At 41.8% G+C, this 22357-nt stretch overlaps 1 protein-coding gene across 2 annotated transcripts; it reads right to left on the bottom strand.

The window, feature by feature from the left end:
• Window positions 1–1226: 1226 nt before the first annotated feature.
• Znf619 (zinc finger protein 619) lies at window positions 1227–16363 on the bottom strand. 2 transcript variants are annotated; one of them, XM_027932271.3, is made up of 5 exons: window positions 16194–16363; window positions 15504–15582; window positions 11019–11145; window positions 10344–10460; window positions 1227–6460 (listed from the first exon to the last, which is right to left on the bottom strand). In XM_027932271.3, exons 2-5 carry the CDS (start codon window positions 15525–15527, stop codon window positions 5082–5084), a joined length of 1647 nt encoding a protein of 548 aa, XP_027788072.2. In that variant the 5' UTR covers window positions 15528–15582; window positions 16194–16363; the 3' UTR covers window positions 1227–5081. The 2 variants fall into 2 exon arrangements, with proteins under 2 accessions (XP_027788072.2, XP_071456136.1); XM_071600035.1 differs by lacking the exon at window positions 16194–16363 and having other exon boundaries at window positions 11019–11172; window positions 15504–15584.
• Between the last annotated feature and the right edge of the window lie 5994 nt (window positions 16364–22357).

The following is a 22357-nucleotide window of genomic DNA, read 5'->3' as shown; positions in this document are numbered from 1 at the left end:
GCCAATGGTGGCTGGGTGAAAGGAGAAATCATGCAGCCACATTGTTTTTGTTATTATCAACCCAGCTTCCATGCTGAAGTGGCTGTGAATTATAGAAGGAAACCCAGGGAGCACTATAAAAAGGACTGAACCAGACAAAGATCTATAACAGAGAGCCAGCCTCTACAGCTGCTGAGTTGGCTGCACATGTAGGTCCCAAAGAGAAAGACCCCAGAACTACTATTGATCCTTATACAACCATGCCTAGAGGTGCTTGCTTACCCCAAATACAGAGCCCAGATAAAATCAGAGGAGCCCATGTCCCTACCTCCTATAACTCCACTAGCTCTTCTACCCCATGACTGGCCAGCCAGTCATGTGGACAAAGGAAGATCACTGATGAACCCAGGTAGAGAAAGCAGAGAGGGAAGGAAGGTCCAGAAGTGAGTAAACAGCAGAGACTGAGACTAAGCCTGAGTGTGTGCCAGTTATTTCTGATTGCTTGGACTTTCCAGGTTCCAGACCTCCCTGGTTTTGTATTTTGGGCACTGGGGATTAAACCCGGGAGGCACTTTATCATTTTGCTACATCCCCAGTCTTTTTTATTATCGAGATAGGTTCTAAGTAGCTAAGGTGCTGACGCTGGTCTTTAACTTCATGATCCTCTTGTCTCAGCCTCTTGATCCTAGGGGATTACAGGCATGTACCACCATACCCAGCTCCTTCTTGCACTCTTACCCTGGAGTTTCAGGATGCATGCAGGAATCCTCACAATAGGTTAAATGTATTTAATTCAAGGAGATGTCTCCTGTTTTTATTTAAGAGTCCTAAATAATATATTTAGCTAAGTCACTGATAAAAGCAAGTCTCCAAATTAAACTCAGGTAATGACACCCATATACCTTGCCTAAAAGCAATGGGGCAGTCTTTATGCAAATCTCAAACTAGTAAGTAGAGGGGGTAGGAACTATTTTTACTTCTAACACCAAATGTGTGGGTACACAATTCTCCAACTCTCTAGACACCAAGCAGTGCCCTAACAATTCAATTCTGGCACTAACTACCCAGAGTTAGTGTCAGACCCTACAGATCAAGGGCTCAGTTCACAAGACTCCTCCCAGTATAGATGCCAACTCTAAGTCCTAGGCCATCTGTACTTCCAATTGACCAGTTTTAACTCATAGGTTCCAACAACCCACTCCTCGGGTTTGATAATTTGTTAGAATGACTCACAAAACTCACAGGAAGGCATTTTACTTGCTATTATTAGTTTTATTAAGCAGATACAACTCAGGAATAGTCAAATGTAAGAGACACACAGGGCAAGGCATGGGAGAAGGGCACAGAACTGTCATGCTCTCTCCGGGTGCACTCTCTTCCCAGCACATCAATGTATCTACCAACCTGAAAACTCTCCCAACTCCCTTGTTTAGGGATTTTATGGGAGCTTCATTATGTAGGCACAATTGATTGAATCATTAGCTACTAGTGATCAACTTAATCTCCAGCCCTTCTCCCCTTCCTATAGGTTGGGACTGAGGCTGAAATTTTCAATCAGATTTTCACACATTGATCTTTCTAATAACCAGCCCCTATCCTTAAGCTATTTAGGGGCCCTCAATCACCAGTCATTCCATTAGCATACAAAAAGGACACTTATTACTCTGGAGATTCCAAGGGTCTTGGATGCCCTAGTATCAGGACTAAGACCAAATACAAGACACTTATCACTCTGGAAATTACAAGGGTTTTAGAAGTACTGTGCCAGGAACTCAAGACTCATATATATGAAGTCTATATATATATATCCACACACACAGATAACTAGATATGTATATAGATATATTTCTTATTGTATCACAATTTCACAGGGGGAGGGGAGTTGGTATGTTTAAATACAACATTTCACTTTCAGAGAACATAGAAACTTCTTAAGGGAACACCATTGTTGGAAATTAAGTGATGTACAAGTTCATTTTTAGATGGTTGTCCCCACTAGGCATGTAACAAAGCCCCTTTGACTGATTTTTGTCCCTCCATTCCTAGTAAAAGCTGTTTTAACCTTAGTTTCCTCATGCTGAGAATGGAAACTGAGAAGCTACCCATCAGTCAGGGCAAGTACCAAGGAAACTGGAATTGTAATATATTTCTCTGTCTAGGACAACCTAGTCTTAAGTGTGTGTGTGTGTGTGTGTGTGTGTGTGTGTGTGTGTACACATGCCCACATGCATGTATTTCCTGTCTTTGGTCCCACTGTATCCCTTTTTCTCATAAAAGAATTTACATCCCTGAGCCCCCCCAAAGATAAAGAGTTGAGGCAGAAGGAGTCTCTATTTTCTTTAGGGCCAACTTTGAATAAACCTGTTTTCTTCCACCAACTTCTGTCTCCTAAGTTTTTATTGAGCAGCAAGCAGCAGAACCTTCAATTATAGTAACAAGAGTTACTCATGGTCCTTGTCAAAAACCACCTGAGTATGTATTAGGTGCCAGATAACCTGGCAACACTCATCCCTGCACTATAAAGAATGACACATCATTCATCTATCTTCAGTAGTAGTGTAAGTGCTATGGAAGTTGTACAATAACATCTGTGTAACAATGCAAGGAGTGGGGGACAATTCTAAGTTTCTGTTGAATGAAGGAACAAAAAACTGAAAAATAAAATTTGCTAGTCAGAACTCCATAAATCTCTTGGCCAAAAGACTGGAAAAGATCCATTTATAGACAACCTATAATTTTCTGAGTTTAGGATGATGGGAAAGTGCTAAACACTCAGCAGAAACCGTACTTGAAATTTTGATCTTTTCCCAGGCTGGCAATATGCAGTCTGATACTCTCTCTCAATGCTGGACCCTGGCAGCAAGCTGCAGCTCCACTCCATCACAAGGGCCAACAACCAATACTCCACAGGGTACTATATTCAAGAACTCACATGAGGTATTCAAAAGTGGGCTTTGTGTCAGATGATTTTGCCCAACTGTAGGCTAATGTAAGTGTTCTGGAGCACATTCAAGTTCAACTAGGCTGCACTATTAAGGGTCAGCAGATTAGGTATGTTCGATGCATTTTTGACTCACAATATTTTCAACTTAAAGGGCTATTGGAGGCAATCTTATTGTAAGTCAAGGAACATCTATTTTCCCTGCAGTCCTCGCTTCCTTCGAATGCTATAATCTGCTGTCCTCCAGATCATATTTAGAAGTCTCTCCTACTTGAAGACTGGCCAGCTGAGAAGCCTCTTGCCCTGAACTTCCTTGCTTGCTATAACCCTCCTAGAAGCCCTACGGCCCTTGCTGTTTAATAATGCTTTGGTGATTAGGTCAAAAATTTTGTATAAGCGTCTTGTGTCCAAAATATGTCAAAGAAACCAGATGTATTCTTACTTTTTGTAATATTTCTACATTAAAAAAAATTTTTAGTTATACATGGACACCTCTATTTTTTTATTGTTTATGCGGTGCTGAGGATTGGACTCAGTGCCTCACACTGCTCTACCACTGAGCTACAGCCCCAGCCCATATTCCTACATTTTGACTGCTTTTCTTGGCAGTGATTCCAGGCTCTTTCATATTCCAGAAGCTCCGCCCACAGCTTGGAAAATGAATTTGGTTTTTTGCTTTTCTCCTCCTAAATTCTAAGTATTGCACAAATCTTGTGAAGGAATGAAAATAAATAAAAGTCCCCAACATCTTACCAACCATTTAAACTTCTCCCTGATTTGATCACCAGCACTGAAAAAAAAATAAAGTTAAAAGTTAATAAATAGATAAATAAATAATGAATAAATAAAATTTTCCCTGAGCCAAGGGAACTTTTTGGGATGATAAATATTTTCTATATCTTAGTTACAAAACCATATTCATGTGTCAAAACTCACCGAATTATACACAGTAATGGGGTGGCTTTTACTGTATAAAAATGCATCTCAATAAACTTGACCAAAGCCAAAACCCAACCAACATCTCTCTTTACCCTACCTTAGAGATATAATTTTTGTGGTATCAATACAATAGTATACATATCACCTTCTTAATACTGTATTCCCGCTTAATTTTTTAAAAATACCTTTCCATGGGCTACAATTGTCCTGAAGCAGTGATTCTAAGAAGGGTCAGAGCCTCTGGTCACTAGATGGAAAATATAGCCAAAGGAGTGAGATCATAACATCTGCAAAGATCAGCATACATAAAACACTTCTCAGTGTTTCCACAGTAGTTCATTATAAAATTCATTTAAAAGTACCACCAATCACAAACTGATTTAATGGGGGAATCTGAAGTAGGTGACTGTATAGTAACTGATCAGGAATGGGCTCCCTCTAGAGGCCAGAACTGTAACCAGCCCTGGCTGGGTTTCTTTCCTTGCCTTACTCCATCCACTCCAGGAGATCACTTCGGTCAGGTACCTCCCCTATATTACATAAGCCCAAATTACTTTCTGTGCCTACATATTTGAGTGGGCACTGAAATTAAACAAAAATATGGTCAGGAATAGGACAGAAAAATAAAATTCCCTCCTAATCAAGTTTAAAGACTTAATTTCACATTATTACTCTCATCCCTTCAAGTTCTTTCCCTGATTATTTTCTTGGTCTATTGCAGTTACACAGGATCCTTCTAATGGTCACTACCAAGGTAATTAAAAAATTCCAAGGCTAAGATTCTCTCCCCAGTGATCTTTGCCACTGGCCCACCAAATGTCCCTCCCTAAATCCTGAAGGCAATCACTGGTTACTTTCTCTGATTACTTCCTCCGGTGGGCTTTATAGTTCCCCTATATTTCTAAGTACATTGGCCCAACTCACACATTCCTTGAAGCCCAAAATGTTCTGCAAACTCTTTCAACTCCAATAGTCCCAGGGCCAGAGTGATGAAAGAGGCCAAAACTGGACACTGTAAATTTCAAGGACAAATACTGCCATTTCCTACCCAGGGGCTAAAAGAGAGTAATCAAACACAGTCCTTAAGTGACTACTTAAAATAGAGTTGGGAAAACAATAATGTCTTCCATAAGATCACAAGAGTATAGATAAAGGCATGGCCAGTGATCCAGTAGAAACCCTGATAACTCAAAGTGCGACCGGAATGGAGAACATGAGAAATTCACGGGGAGTGAGACAAGGGATTTAGGCTATGAGAGGATGACTTTTTAGGAGAAGCAAGATCCTGAAAGGAGTGTGCTACTTGGGCAGGTGAAGAGCTGGCCATTTCAGATGAGGGAAGTGGCGAAAAAGGTGCAGAGGATGGCCCTGGCTGGGATGAGGCAGAGCAGGCCTGCTGGGGAGAAGAAGGGGAGAGGCCTGAAGGACCCTGGGGCTCTACTGTGGAAGGCCCTGGATCTTGAGCAGGTTTCTTCCTGGTATGCAACTTTCGATGCTGAAGAAAACTTGCGCTCCATTTGAAGGCCTTCCCACACTCCTTACACTCATAAGGCTTCTCCCCAGTGTGGACTCGCTGATGCTGAACCAGGGTAACCTTCTGATTGAAGGCCTTTGAACACTCCTGGCATTTGTAAGGTCTCTCCCCAGTGTGGATTCTCTGATGCACTATGAAGCGAGAGCTGCAAGTAAAAGTTTTCCAACATTCATTGCATTTGTACAGTTTCTCCCCCGTGTGGAACCTCTGGTGCTGCAGGTACACTGACCTGCGGCGGAAGGCCTTGCCACACTCTGTACATTCATAAGGCTTCTCCCCAGTGTGGATTCTCTGGTGCTGGATCAGAACTGAATTAGAACTGAAACCTTTCCCACACTCTTTACATTCATAGGGCTTCTCCCCCGTGTGGACTCGCTCATGGATGATGCAGTCATAGCTACCTCTGAAGGCTTTCCCACATTCCTTACACTTAAAAGGCTTATCCCCAGTGTGGATTCTCTGATGCCGGATCAATTTTGAGTTGTAGCTGAATGTCTTCCCACAGTCCCCACATTCATAGGGCTTCTCTCCACCGTGGAGTTTCTGATGCTGAAGAAGGTGGGAATTTTGACTGAAGGCATGTCCACATTCCTCACATGCATATGGTTTCTCCCCAGTGTGGATTTTCATATGCCGTGACAGTTTTGAGTTGTATCTGAAGGCTTTCCCACATTCTTTGCATTTGAAGGACTTCTCATCAGTGTGAGTTTTCTGGTGCTGGTGAGGGTCTGAGTCTGGGTTAAAGTATTTGCTGCACTCGTCACACTTTTGAAACACCTGTTTCCTAGGAGGGCCCTGCTTTGAAACAACACTCTTGCTTCCTTGCAGTTTCCTGGCTGTCTCCTTCCTTTTGACGGTGGAAGACTTATGATCCTGAACTGTCAAATCTATGGGATCTCCTTTCTCTGAGTTTGTTTTCTTCCCTATGTCACATTGCTGTGGCTTCTCTAACCTGCTTTGGGGAACCTCCATCGTTAACCCCTCCTCTGTGGGTCCGTGGGACTCTGACTCTGTAGTCATGTTCAGCCTTGGAGTTGGCTCCTCCTCCTCAGACTTGGTCTTACCACCTACCATAACAAAAAGAAAACATAAGAATCCCTTATTATTTATGCTAGAAAAGGAAAGGGATTAAGCAGCATTAGCTTGCCCTGGGGACATGTATTGTTGGAGAAAGAGAGACAGACATCCAATGGTACCCCAAATAGAAAGGAAAAGCCCTGGAGGTGGGGAAGATAGTAATGCCCTAAGGACAACAATAATGGGATGGATGGAAAAGCTATGAATGGAGACAAATGGATAAAGAAATACTAGAATGGGATGTAGAAGTCATAGGAAGGGAAAGCAATAAAAAGAAGCAAGGTGCAGAAAGAGACCTCTAAACCGGAAAAGAGAGGTGGGTACGCAGTTCCAGCACCACACAGTATCCAGAGAACTAGAGATGCTGTCTACAATAGCAGATCCCAAGGTCAGTCAAGGCATGAAATCTGTGCAAGTACTTTGTCTTTGAGTGTATGTGTAGTTCTGGGGATCAAACCCAGGACCTAGCATATGCTAAGAATACACTTTATCACTGAGCTACATCTCCAACCCTCTACCTTTGTTTATTCTTCTTCTTTTGGTGGTGGTGGGGGGTACTAGGGATTGAACTCAGGGGCACTTAACCACTTAGCTCCATCCTCAGCCCTTTTTATTTTTTATTTTGAGACAGGGTCTTACTAAGTTGCTTAGGGCCTCACTAAGTTGCTGAGACTGGCCTCAAACTTGTGATCCTCCTGCCTCAGCCTCTTGAGTTGTTGGGATTACAGGCATGTATCACTGTGCCCAATCCTCTATCATTTTTAATGAGATATTCTTTATCACAAGCCTGAATGGAGAAGAAAAGAAACAATGTGTAACACTACTGGTTACGAAGAATTCATTAGACAATCACTATTTAAAACCCATGTGTCCTCTGGGAGACAGACTTCTGAGAGGAAATAACAGGCTTGGCTAAGAACTTAGTACATGGGGCTGGGGTTGTGGCTCAGCAATAGAGCGCTCACCTAACTCACCTAGTAAGGCCCTGGGTTCCATCCTCAGCACTACATAAGAATAAATAAATAAAATAAAGATATTGTGTCCAATTTCAACTAAAAAATAAATATTAAAAAAAAAATGAACTCAGCACAGACAGTAGATAGCAACCTGGCTGGGGTGGAGGCTCACCTTTCACTGCAGGCACTACAACATAGAAGCCATTTTTGCCTTTACAAGCACCAAAATCTAACACAGCTTAGTGTTTCTAGACCCCTGGTCACCAATTCATAGCTCAGATCCTAATCCAGTACAGATATGCTCATATACACACACCTGAAAGAGGGTCAAAAGTTTCACGAAACAACCTCCTTAATAAGAGTGATGCAAATGGATTCCACCCCCAAAACCATCATCAAAAAAAGAAAAAAAAAAAAGATTGATGCCTTCACAACAGATTTTATACTATTTTGGTCTATATATTTACATATTTTTTTGGGAGGGGGTACTGGGGATTGAACTCAGGGGTGCTTAACCAGAGTCACACCCAAGCCCCCTTTTGTTTTTTCTTCTGAGATAGGGTCTCACTAAGTTGCTTAGGTGCTTAAGATCTTGCTAGAATGCTGAGGCTGTCCTCAAACTTGCACTCGACTAGCCTCAGTATCCTGTATTAGCCTATTCTTTTTTTTTTTTTTTTTTGGTACCAGGGATTGAACTCAGGAGCACTTAACCACTGAGCCATATCTCCAGCACCCCCCCCCCCCCTTTTTGACACAGGGTTTGTTAACTTGTTTAGGGCCTTGTTAATTGCTGAGGCTGGCCCTGAACTTGTGGTCCTCCTGCCTCAACCTCCCAAGTTGCTGGGATTACAGGTGGGCACTACCATGCCTGCCCTATTCTAATTTTTAAATGCTGCTTACACTCTTTGATGACCACACAATGGTTCCTATGTTCCCTGGACCTGTAGCACCTGGGAACTTGTGAGAAATGCAAATTCTCAGGCCCTGCCCTAGTCTGCTGAATCAGAATCTCTGGAGGTAATGTTAGCAATCCGTGTTTTAACAAGCCCTCCAAGTAATCCTAATGCACACCAGAATTCGAAACCTACTGATATAGTCACTAAAAAAAGCACACTGAAACTCTTGAGTTTAATACTGTATTGTCCAGTAGGGTGGCCATAGTCCCTTAAATGGCTATTTAAATTTAATTTAAGTGGAATAAAATTGAAAACTGTTCCTCAGTTATACTAGCCACACTTCAAGTGTTCAAGGAGCTAACAGCTCTCATATTGGACAGTATAGATATATAATATTTCCATTGTTCTACTGGACAATGCTGGTGAAAGCTTTTGGTGACTATGGAAAAGGGGAACACTGATAACCATGGGAAGGCTGCCAGGAAAGGTTCTCTCTCAAGATGACCCCAAGTTGACTCATGTGTTAAGACTTGAGTAGGGGAATGGAAAGCAGCACTCGGGGTACAGAAGCTCAGAAAGGCACAAAGGATTGAGAGTATAAGAACAAGGCAATTGAATTAGACAGGTTATCTACCAAATCTCTGGATGGGTCTTTATATCTATTCAATTCAACATATTTCAAAAAAGGAAACCATTCATTCCATATATAAATATATATTTTTCATACACAACAGTTCTTTCAAAGGCTAATTATTTATTATTAAATGAGAAAATCAGATTGACTCCATCTTCATGTACAGTTTCACATAAATATACACACAAAGAGTTCTTATAAAAACTCAGTTCTAGGGCTCGGAATGTAGCTCAGTGGTACAGCACATGCCTAGCATATACAAGGCCCTGAGTTTAATCCCCAATACAGGAAAAAATAAAACAAACAAATTAATAAATGAAAACGAAGTTCTTAACTATATCGTGTTTATGTTCCTAAACTGATGAACAGAAGCCTATTTCACTAACAGAGTTTGAAATGTGGAGAATAAGAGACTGAACGAATTATGTTATGTGCACATTTAAATATAGCAAAACGAATCCCACTATTATGTATAATTATGATGCACTAATTAAAAAAAATAAACATAAACCAGGTATGGTGGCACACATCTATAATTCCAGTGACTAAGAAGACTGAGGCAGGAGGATTCCAAGTTCAGGGCCAACCTCAGCAACTTAGTAAGACACTGTCTCAAAAGTAAAAGTAACTAGGTACAGTGGCACATATGTGTAATCCCAATGACTCAGGAAGCTGAGATAGGAGGATCACAAGTTCAGCACCTTGGTAAAGCCCTCAGAAACTTAGTGAGATTCTGTCTCAAAATAAAAAATAAATAGGGATGGGGATGTAGCCCAGAGGTAAAATATCTCAGGATACAATTCCCAGTACTGGAAAACAAAATTAAAATTAAATAAATACTAGTTTTAAAATGTTTGCTGGGCTGGGGGTATAGTTCAGTTGGTAGAGTGCTTGCCTCACAAGCACAAGGCCCTGGGTTCAATCCCCAACACCACACAAAAAAAAAAAAAAAAAATTAAAAATTAAAAAAAAAATAAAATGTTGCAATCCTTTCACTTTCTGAAGAAAAATGAGAGACAATGGAACATCTAGACTGCTGTCTTCTAGTTTAGAGCTGAAGCATGACTATTTTCATCCCACAACAGCCATGGTTCCGAAGAAATACCTCTTTCATCTCATGTTAAAATATCAAAAGAGAAGTAGCTGGGTGCAGTGGCACATATCTATATTCCCAGATACTCAGTAGGATGGGGTGGGGAAATCCCAAGTTTGAGGCCAGCCTGGGCAACTTAGGGAGACCCTGTCTCAAAGTCAAAAAATAAAAAGGGTTAGGGATACAATTCACCGGGTTCAATCCCAGCTACTGCAAAAACAAAAAGAGAAAGAGAAACAGACAGACACACAAGAGTCAAAGCTGGAAAAGAAGATGGTCTGTTCTCCTGCTCACCTGTGCACCTGCCTCCAAGGGCCTCTTCCCCAACAGGTCTCCATGAATCTGGGACCCATGGGGCTTCCCCTCGCTCCAGCTGGAATATCAGATCTGGTTTAGGGAATGGTAATGCTGCTAAAGGAGAAAGAAAAGGAACAGGAAGCTGAGAGAGTCACCACCAACCTCCCTCAGTCTACCCTCTGCTTTGCCAGGTGAACGAAGAGGCAGATGCCCAGGAGACCAAGTGAGGTTCATGAGGAGAGAATCTGGGGATCTAAGGAAGGGCTCATAGCTTATTCTAGCCTCTGAGAGAACAGGAAGTACCCACAGTCACTGGAAGTGTATACCTGGGGTCCTAGGAGACTCACACACAGTAGATGGGCCGGGGTCTCCTCCAGGGAACAGGAAGACTGGAGGAATGAAGGTGGGGCACCAGGAACCTTCTCAGTTCTCTCTGCTCCCAGAGCAAACCCCTCACAGTACAGTCCCCACCAGGAACCAGCCAACAGGGAAGTCCTGTTAAAAACCAAAGTGAATCCAGATCTTTCTCCATTCAGCTACTCCTGAAACTGGGAATTAGGGAGCTCAGCTCATGGGTCATTAATCCTGGGGATATTAAAGATCCCAGATCTGCTAAGGGAGAATCTAGGAGCCCCAAAGGCAGAAGCTAAGTTTCAGAGGAAGAGGACTTACCCAAAGAAGTTATGTTTGCATAATTTTCCAACATCACCTCCTGGTACAGAGCCTTCTGCGCAGGCTCCAGACTGGCCCACTGATTCTGGGTGAAGTACACAGCCACATCCTCAAAGGTCACTGCCTCCTAAAACAACAGGTTCCTGCTCAAGCCCTGTATAAGCGCAGAAGGAGGCAGGGAAGGGGTGAATCTACTGCAACCCACAGTTCTGAGCCCCGTGAAAGGTTTACAATGATGAGAAACACACAGCACTCTAAGCAGGGGCAGCCCTCAGGCAGAATTCCCACTTTTCATATACACATGTGGGGAGCCATTCTCACACGTGACTGGGCAACTCCCGGTTTGGGTCTGAGGCGCTCTGGCTAAACTGTGTCGGAGCTTTCCCGACCCTCTCCTGGTGCGAGAGCCTGTCCGTGTTGGGGTGTGACTGACCACTGACCCCGGGGGCCAATCACTGACCCTGACCTTGGAGTGCTGCCCCCCTCAACCTTCATTGGATGGAATTCTCCCCTGAATTTCTTGTTCCCCAATAAAAAGCTACTCCCTGGCGTGCTCTCTCCCTCTCTCCTGCTAGCCCTGAGTAATCCCTGCTGCCCTACCGGGTGGTTCGGGATGGGAGCCAGAGGGGGAGCCGTCTCGGACCTGGTCATAGAAAAAGGTAACTGAGTCTGTGTGTTTTATTTTGATCTCACTAGTTAACTTTTATGCCAAGAACCTCTTTAATGAAACCAGTGCGCTGGTCGCATGGTGGAAACACATCTCTGTGGGCCCAATATTGTCAGCCTAAGCACACAGCCCAGCACCTGCTCTTCTCTCCCTGGTGATCACGTCAACCCATCTTTGCTTCTATAAGCCAAATATATTTTTCTGGCATTTTTCCTAAACTGACCACAGCAGGTATCTGTCTTTCACCCTGTGTTCATTCATCTTGAAGCACCCATCAGGGATCTTGACTCAGCTCCTCTTGTTTTCTTCCTCCACAGCTTCTACTAAGGACAGAGAAGTGAGTTCATGGGGATAGAGTTCCTTTCATTCAACCCTTTCTCCCTCTTTCTACCATCCTGCCTTACCAGAAAGCTGGTTCTCCCTTGAAGACAACATTCAGTGTCTCCTCCTCTCCTAACACACTTGACCCCAGGGACAGGATGGCCATGTCCCAAACCTTGTTCACAGATCAGCCCCTGATCACCTAAGCTCTGTCCAACCTACCATCCTCTTCACCAGATCTATCTCCCTTTGCCTCTGCAAAGCCACCTACAACTTCTTAAGGAAGAAGGAAACCATCACAGGGTTAGGGTTCAGTGTTAGTTATTTTTTTACCTCAATCTGTTCAACATACAATAATTTACGAAGCAAGAATTATTATTCCCGAGGGAATCAGCAATTAAACACTTTGAGATAGACGAAAGGGAGTCCTCTTCATCTGAGTACTTATTACAAGGCTATATAAGAAAATAAAAATTTTAAGATGAACTGACCACTTACATATAAATTATCCACTACACCATTCCAGTTCATCATCATGAATGACCCTCTCTTCACTGGGCATGGTGGTGCACGCCTGCAATCCCAACGACTCAAGGGCTGAGGCAGGAGGATCACAAGTTTGAGACCAGCTTGGCAACTTAGTGAGGCCCTAAGCAACTTAATGAGACCCTGTCTCAAAATAAAGAATAATAAGGGCTGGGGATGTGGGTCAGTGGTAAAATACCCTGAGTTAAATCCTTAGTACCAAAAAAAAAAAAAAAAAACCCACCGAGAAGCTACCTTTTATTTATGTAGTAGTCTCTTCCAAGTAAAAGAAATACAACTGGAGAAGTACTAGATTTATAGTCCTTGTTGTGAAAATTAGTCCTGACAAAAAACATCAATGATGCTGAATCTCAGGGGAAGGTTCAACAAAGAGTAGGATATTGGCATGATCTTAAATACCTCCCCATAAACTCTTTGTTGCAAGGGAAAAATCATAACTATATGTGAAGAAATCTTCTATAGTCTCTTGTACATAAAAGTGTAAATATAACTAGTATGAATAAGAAACTGAACTTTTAGTTTTAATTGACTTTAATTTTAAATAGGCAGAGGAAGCTAGGGGCAACCTTATTGTTCAGGGCAGAATAGACACTTCACCAACCCCAAATGTTAATAATATGTCTAATCTTCTTCAGTCAAAAGCTGGAAGCAGCCAAGTACAGTGACACTCACTTATAATCCCAGAGGCTAGGGAGACTGAGGCAGGAGAATTGCAAATTCAAGACCAGCCTCAGCAACTTTGTGAGATCCTGTCTCAAAATAAGAAATAAAAAAGATCTAGGGATGTAGCTCAGTGATAAAGTCCCCTGGGTTAAATCTCCAGTACAAAAAAAAAAGGAGAGAGAGAGAAAAGAAAAAAGCTGGAAACATAGACCTTACCTTCTTTCCCCCACATTATGCTCTACCCCTCCACACCTCTGTAATTATCCATGCACTCTTTGGTTTCTTGTTTTCTGAAACACTAAGCTTCTCAACATCCTGCTGCATGAAGTGCATCTGTGATCACACTGCTTCTGTTCTCTGCCAGCACTTACCACCTCCTTTATGTAGTGGAGTTGTGATTCCCGTGTGTGAGAAACAGGTTACAGAGGCAGCACAGCATAGTAGCAAACAGCAGACTTGACAGCCTTGTCTCAACACAGGGACAATTTTGCCCTCCTCCCCCAGGAGAAAGGTGACAATGCCTGGATATATTTTTAGTCATCACAGCTGCAGCATGATGGTGGTGGTGGTGGTGCTACTGGCACCTAGTGGACAGTGGCCAAGGATGCTGATGAATTATGCATAGGGAATCCCCCCAAACAAATAATTATCTGTAGATAAAATGTAAATAGAGCCAAGGTTGAAAAATCCCTGCTAGACACCTGAGGCTCAAATCCCATCCCTGATACTGGATAGAATACTAAACCTCTCTGTGCCTCAGCTCCATCATTTTAAAACTAGAATACCAATAGTATCTATTTTATAGGGCTTTTGTAGGATAGAAGGAGTTAATATAGATAAGCACTAAAAATTCACCTGGCACACAATGTCATATAAATCTCAATACTTACTACAACCATATATGAAACTGAGGAAAGCTTCTAGAAGATTCCAGAATCTTCTAGAAAAATATTCCTCACAGAGACTTTAGCAGAGACTAACAGGTATATTGATATGCATGTACTTGCTTTCTTCTTTAGTAATAGAACCCTAATTTTACCTGAGGTTGCATCCAACCCAGGCAACTAAGTGAGATCAATGAAACCCAAATGTAAACACTATCAGAGACTTCTTAGAAGGTCCTAGAAGGATGCAAACCCAGCTGAAAGGTTCACCTCTTTTGTTATCTCTACATCTAACTAGAATACCCACATAATTGCCTGAGACCAAGCAGCAACTCTGGATCATAAGGTGGCCTACAGCATGAGAACAGTGCTAGGATAGTAGCGCAGAATGAAAGAGCCTGTGTGCATAACTGTGTAGTTGCCCTGGACTGACTCTCCCAAACTTGTTTTTCATAGAAGAGAAGGTTTTATTTTGTTTAAGCCATTGTTGCTCAGAGTTTTCTTAATGGAAACTAATCCTGAGAAAATAGGCAAGCAAGGTGCCAAGAAAGAACAGACTGCCCCTACAAAAGTTTTCCTGACTTGCAAGAACTAATTTTGGTTGAAGGGCTCAAACAGATTTGGATGGACCAATGTTCACAAAAGAAGCCACCATTGCTTGCTTTTAAGTCTCTGGGTATGGAGTTTTCTTATTACATGATCTATCCATTACATTATATACATAGCTTTCTCAGCATATGACACAGGACAATGGAAAAAAAATCAGTAAACTCATCCTCTACCATCAAGATTGGGGGAGGGGACAACTGCTCCCTATGCTACCTGAATCTGTGCCAACAAGGGCTATAGGCTCTCACAGAGGTTAAGCTGACATCTTTGCACTGAGCTGCTTCAGCTACAAATTCAGCATTCCCCCAGAGCACAGTACCCACAAGAACCAAACCTTCCAAATTAGACATTTGGTATCATTATATCCTACACAGGCAGCATGCAGGGTAAACTCTCCTTGAGGAAATACATGTCCTTTGGGTCTTGTGATGAAGACTAGCATTCCTCACATTTTAACCAGCCCCTAAGTTCTCCAGATGTTGTGAAACATGGTTTCTAATTCAGGAGAACTGGCCTGAAATCCAGCCTTTCCCAACAAGCTTCCTGGTGATGTCAAAACTCTCATCCATGGACCACACTTTGAGTTTTCACACAAGTAGATTTCACTTTCTAGGAGAATTTCTTGGCTGGGCTTTCTTCTTTCCCAGCCTACATATTCTCTAATCAACTCCCTAGCATACTCCTTTGCCACACGCTGATGGAGGCAATGCTAAGCACAGGACTGATCAAATGAGGCTGCTAGGCCTTCCCTGACCTTGCCTGCCTCTGAGTATGCTAAAAGAAAGCTCAGCTCACCTGGGACCACACTGTCTGGAGCATGGTGGATAACCCCTGGCTTCATGCACTGCCCTCTAGTCTTGGAAAACCTGCAGAGCTAGAGGAAGAAAGGAAAAAAAAACATTGAGAATGAGCTGTCTTATTTCCCATACTTGCTCTGTCTCCTAACGGAACCAGATATCCTTAGGACACTGTTCTCCACCATCCTCTCCACCGATTCCTGAGGTGCTGCAAATGCCCCCCTTTATACATTCTCTAATAAATGTGTCTGGCGATGCTGGAAATTCCTAAAATGAATGTCTGTGCAGCAAGGGTTAAGAACTGCAGCAGGTAACAACGAATCCCACCATTATGCATAATTATGTTGCTCCAATAAAAAAAATATGGAGAAACAAAAAAGAACTGCAGTGGTTTCGTGGCTTTTAAGAAAACCCGTGGCCCCACCAAGAATGCATTGCTAAGTATTTTGTAAGAAACACCTGTAGGAATCACGGCAAAGACTCGAAAGGAGCCTTTGGAGAGAAGGGATCCCTGAATCAACAACGGTTTGCAGCGCAAAATTCAAGTGGCGAACTAACCTCAGGTGAAATGGGTAAGACGCTCACTGTCCCACTGGAGATGGTGACCACAGACCCAACCGCGATCAGAACGCTCCACCCGGGAGGCAGGGGACCCCAGATGTCGGTCGCGGGCGCCCACCCAGCGTACCTCGAGCCAGAGGACAAGCTCTCGGGGCAGGAAGGTCAGTCGTGCCTCGACAACAGGGGCTGGCCAGGGTTCGGGCGGCCTCATGGGGCTCTCGCGGGGCGTCTGCGAGGCCCAAACACGCAACCTTCAGGACCGGCACCAGGTTGCGCAACCAGAGCCGCTCACCGCAAGCTCCTGCAGAGCGCCGAATCCGCCAAGACGGAAGCGAGACCCGCGGCGGCCCTGGCGCCGCTCTAGGAAGATGGAGGCCGTCCTCTCTCCATGGTTCGCCCAAGCGAGGCTCCAGGCCCTGTGCTCAAGACCGTTTCTCATCAGTCATGTGTCCGACTTTCCATCAATCATGCCTTAGCATCCCCAAACAGATGATAAATTCCTCCATGTATAAAAATAAACGCCTCTGGCTCTAGAGCTTGCTAGCAGTAACTTACCTAATGAATTGACAGCCCCTGTCTCCCACTTCATGGCTGATTGACCTGTGTGACCTAATATCGTGGAGTTTGGGGTCTGACTGCGGTGAAACCCTAACTCCACTGTTTATGAACAGAATGGACTTGCTCAAGCTACTTCTCAACTTGGAATGGTAATAGTTTCAAATTTATAAATTCAACAGATTGAGTTCACTCATCCAACACACTTAAGACTCTGTTAATAACTAAATCAAAACAAGTGCTACTTTGTTGCTGACATCATTATTACTCCTGAGTATCAGTGTCACTGTCCTGTAAAACATTCCCGTTACTTTTCCAGCCTAGATATAACTTTGATCATGGAGCTGGTGCCCATTGGGCAGGCACTGTGAAGTTAGTTCTGAGCTAGAGATCTGTGTCTACTGGCCCACCGTTTATTTCTACTTACCTAACCCACAGGGGCCTAAACGTCCACACTAAGATCATCATCTTTTCTCAACTTCTATAGGGAGTGTCATGCATCCTACCAGCCAAGTTAGTGGTCTAAGAATTATCATTGGCTCCTTCCTCTACTCTTCTCTCACCTAGATTACTGAGACAGCCTCCTTCCTCCCTTTTCATGGTCTCCAGTCTAGCCCCCTCCAACCTTTTCTTCCCATATTGCAACCAGGGTGATTTTAGATGCATGACACTTCTGCCTTTTAAAATCCTTCTGAAGTATATTCGTTTTCAAGTACTGTTACAAAGCCTTTTGGATTCAAGAAAATCATTATTCAAGTCTTTTCTGATGTCAGTGCATTGCTGATGTTGCACCTTTACTTTCTCTCTGTGGTCTGAGAGCTCCTTTAGGGGAACTTCTGTTGTAGGCACTCCACCTGCTTCATGTGAAAAGTAAATGAGATATGTGTCTAAAATGGCTGAGGCAGAGTTCCTGACTCTGCATTTTCTTTCTTTTTTTTTTTTTTTTTCTTTCTTTTTTGGTGGCTTTTTTAAAAATTTTAATTTTTTTTAGTCATACATGACAGAATGTATTTTGACATATAATACATACATGGAATGTACATACATCAATCATATTGTCTATTCTGCTGCCCTTCCTATCCCCCCTACTCCTTTCCTCCTCTCCCATCCTTTCTCTCTATCCAATCTAATGTGACACTTTTTTTTTCTTTTTCTCATTACAACATCATAAATGTATTCTGTATAACAATGAGGTTCTCCTTCCATCTTCCGTGCAACTCCCCTTCTCCATCTTTTTCCCTCCCACCTCTCTTCCCTATTTAGTGGTAGTCTTCTTCTCATGCTCTTCCTCCCTATCCCATTTTGAGTCACGCCCCTTATATCAGAGAAGACATTTGGCATTTGTTTTTTAGGGATTGGCTAACTTCACTTAGCATAATCTGCTCTAATGCCATCCATTTGCCTGCAAATGCCATGATCTTGTTATTTTTTAGTGCTGAGTAATATTCCATTGTTATAAATGCCACATTTTTTAATCCATTCATCTATTGAAGGGCATCTAGGTTGGTTCCACATTTTAGCTATTGTGAATTGTGCTGCTATAAACATTGATGTGGCTGTGTCCCTGTAGTATGCTCTTTTTTGACTCTGCATTTTCTAATAATGCCTAAGCCACAATGAAAGTAAGGAAGGGTGCTGTTAGATTTTCTTCAAAGCTTGACTAAATAATTATTAATAAAATGAAAGTAAATATGACAATATGAATAATTGGAAAAAAATAATAGAATTCAAGGGAAACATTAAAAGAGGGAGATATTCACACTGAGAAAGTCTAATCTACAAAAAGTTCTAGTGATAACTAACTCAATATATCTAACATCACTTTTTTTTTTCTTTTTTGTACCAGAAATTGAACTCAAGGGCACTCAACCACCACTGAGCCACATCCCTAGCCCTATTTTGTATTTTATTTAGACACAGGGTCTCACTGAGTTGCTTAGCCTCACTATTGCTAAGGCAGGCTTTCAACTCTAGATCCTCCTGCCTCAGTCTCCCGAGCTACTGGGATTACAGGCATGTGCTCACCACGCCTGGCAACATCACATTTTAATATATGTAAAGCAAAAAACTATTTGAAATATAAGAAACTGATAAATCTATATTTGTACAGAGATTTTTAACACAATTCTTTAAAATTAAATAGGCAAAAATGTAATACAAAGAATTTCAATAGTAAGGATAACTATTAACAGAAATTACTATAAACAGCAAGAAGATAATATACATTTTGTTGTTGTTGTTTGGTGGTACTGGGGATTGAACCCAGGGTTTTATATATGCTGGGCAAGCACTTTACCATTGAGCTACATCCCCAACCCATTACACACATTCTCTTTAAACTTAAGTATGCCAGGTAGGCAACTAAGAAAATTTCAAATTTCAAGAAACAAATGTTGCTGGGCATGGTGGCACATGCCTGTGATCCCAAGGGGGAAGTGAGGCAGGAAGATGGCAGGTTCAAAGCTAGCCTCAGCAATTTAACGAGTTCACTAAACAAGTTATCAAGACCTTGTGTCAAAATTAAAAAAAAAAAAAAAAAAGAGCTGGAGATGTGGCTCAGTGGTTAAGTGCCTCTGGTTTCAATCCCTGGTATCAAAAAAAAAAAAAAAAAAAGCAAATGTTGAGTTGGAAGTGTGGCTGACAGGTAGAGCACTTGCTTAGCACATGTGAGACCCTCGTTTCAATCGTTAGCACCACACATTCACACAAAGATGTTGTTTTATTTTGTTGTTGTTTGTTTTTGGCACTGGGTGTTGAATCCAGGAAAGCTTCACAATTGAGCTACATCTCTAATTCTTTTAAATTTTTACTTTGAGGCAGGGTTTTGCTAAGTTGCTGAGGCTGTCTTCAAACTTGCAATCCTCCTACCTCAGCCTCCTGAGTCACTGGGATTACAAGAATGCATTGCATACCCAGTACAAAAAGTATTCAGAAGCAAATATCATGTCAGTTACACTCTGATTTGTGTATTTAGAATAAAACTTAAAGCAGGGTGCTGTGGTACAATCCCAGTTACTTGGGAGGCTGAGGGTGGAGGATTACAAGTTTGAAGTCGGCCTAGGCAACTTAGTGAAACTGTCTCAAAATAAAAATTAAAAGGGAGCTGGAGGTGTAGCTCACTGGTAAAACACCGCTAGGTTCACTCCCAGTACGAAAAACAACACACACCCTGTTCAATCTACCAACTGCACTGATTGATTGGTAAATGTGCCCCAAATAAATGCAATTTTGTGTAGGAGGTAGGTACAAGGATATTTACTTCACTTAAGTACTGTGTGTGTGTGTATACACACACACACACACGCAGTATATATAATACATATTATATATGCACAGTATATATTTAATATATATATGTGTGTGTGTATACATATATAGATAGATAATCTTTTTTTTTGGGGGGGGGGGAGTTCTGGGGATTGAATCCAGGGCATTGTGCATGTGAGGCAAGCACTCTAGCGACTGAGCTACATTCCCAGCCCTGTAAGTACTGTTTAAAGAGAAAAAGCAATTAGCAGCATTCCCCCTCCCACCCCACCCCAGTACTGGGGATTGAAGCCAGAGTCACCTTACTACTGAGCCATTTTTATTTTTTAAATTTTCAGACAGGTCATTCACTAAATTGCCCAGGCTATCCTCAAACTTTCAATCATCCTGCCTTATCTTCCCAAGCAGCTGAGATTACAGGTGAGTGCCACCATACCCAGGTGGCAACATACTTAATGTTTACCAAGAGTCAAATGAACATCCATAATAAACACTATGAATTAATACTCTGCATTTTAAAGTTATATAATATAGGTATCATAAAATTTGCTTTAAAAATGAACATTCATATTATGGATTACTATGAAGAAGGTAAAAAGAAATAGGTGGACGAATAGGGGATTTGACCATTAATTCTGGTGTGTCAACTAAGAGATGCTTAGATCATTGGTAAAACATTTTTGGGTGTCTGTGAGAGTTTTTCTGAAAGAGATTTGCATCTGAATCAGCTGACTTTATAAAGATCACCCAGATCACCCTTCTCAATGTAGGTAGGTTTTACTAAATCTGTTGAGGGCCTGAATTTTCTTCTGAGTGAAATACCCATCTTCTCCTATGTTCAGCCTCAGCAACTCCTGGTTCTTGAACCTTCAGAAGTGGGCTGGGACTTACACCAATGGCTCTGAGTTCTCAGGCCTTTGTATTGAAACTAAATTGCACCAACTTCTTAGTTTTCTAGTTTGTGGATTACAGATCATGAACTTCTTGGCCTCTGTATCACAAGTCAATACCTTTAAATTTTTCATACCTTATCACATTGGTTGTTTCTCTGGAGAAGGTTTAATAGATGCCAACCAGATATGATTGCTATAATGCATTTTTTTCAAAGAAACAAGTTACAGAATATATGCAGCATAAACATTGCTTAAAACGAGGAATCATGTGACTACTTTTTGTACACATATGAGAAATGCATAGAAAAATATCTGCGAGAATGTACATAATTGTTTCCTTTACAAAGTTCTGGAATTGGAGACCAAGGGGCCCTTTACTTTAAAATGTCTTATTATGGTGTCAATATATTTATGACTGGATTTAAAATTCAGCTATGCTAGGCATGGTGGCACATGCCTTTAATTCCCAGTGGCTTGGAAGGGTGAGGAGGATTTCGAATTCAAAGCCAGCCTCAGCAATTTAGTGAGGCCCTAAGCAACTCATTGAGACCCTGTCTCAGAATAAAATATGTAGAGGGTCTGGGCTCAGATGGTAGAGCGTTTGCCTTGTGTGTGTGATGTACCAGGTTCAATCCTCAGCACTACATAAATACAAATAAAGTAAAGGTATTATGTCTGTCTACTACTAAAAAAATATTTTAAAAAAATATATACAGGGGCTGGGGATGTGGCTTAGTGGTTAAACTCCCTTGGATTCAATCTCCAGTACCAAAATTAATTAAATTCAGCTACTTGGTAGATTTAAGTGTAGCCTTTAATTTAGATACTAAACAGTATTTCACCCAACAAATGAGAGGAAAAATACCACGAATTAGAGGACATGCCATCTGAATATCTGAGGCAACTGAAGCAGAGGCTCCCTGAAAATCCAACTATCCAAATTTTGTCCATAAAACTACTTTAGAGCAACACAATTCAACCTGTTATTGAGTATCCTTTAAGTGAAGACCTGATACTAAGGATACACACTATACTTATTTTCACAAGCATTTCATATGATACTTACCACAATATAAGGGAAGTATTGGGTCCCCTGATTTTTAGATGAGTTTCATAGATAGTACAGGCCCCACTCAGTAATACTCAGATTTAAATCTGAATACTTTTTTGGCAATATTGGGGATTGAACCCAGGGGTGTTCTACTGACTTTTATCACTAGTCCTTGTATTTTAAAGTTTGAGATAGGGGTTCACTAAATTATTCAGGCAGGCCTGGATCTTGGGTTCTTATTTCCCGAATAGCTGGGATTACAGGGTTGTGCCATCCCACTCAGCTTCAATATTTCCTTCAAGCCACCTTCCCTTCATCATGGTAACAGAACATGTGTGCAGTGAACTTTAAGTACCTACTTTTTCCTCAACCTACCTCCCATTTCCAATTCAATCTAGATTATACTGTTATGCTAATCTTCCTAAAGATATATCATTGCTCTTTTGTACTTTATTAAACAAGCTGGATGAGGAAAAAAAAAAAAGATATATCATTGGCCACAAAATCTATTATTTGGTCCAACTC

This window comes from Marmota flaviventris, chromosome 1 (genome assembly GCF_047511675.1).
Source record: "Marmota flaviventris isolate mMarFla1 chromosome 1, mMarFla1.hap1, whole genome shotgun sequence".
In the NCBI taxonomy this organism is placed as follows: domain Eukaryota; kingdom Metazoa; phylum Chordata; class Mammalia; order Rodentia; family Sciuridae; genus Marmota; species Marmota flaviventris.
This window is presented reverse-complemented; position numbering and strand designations above follow the sequence as displayed.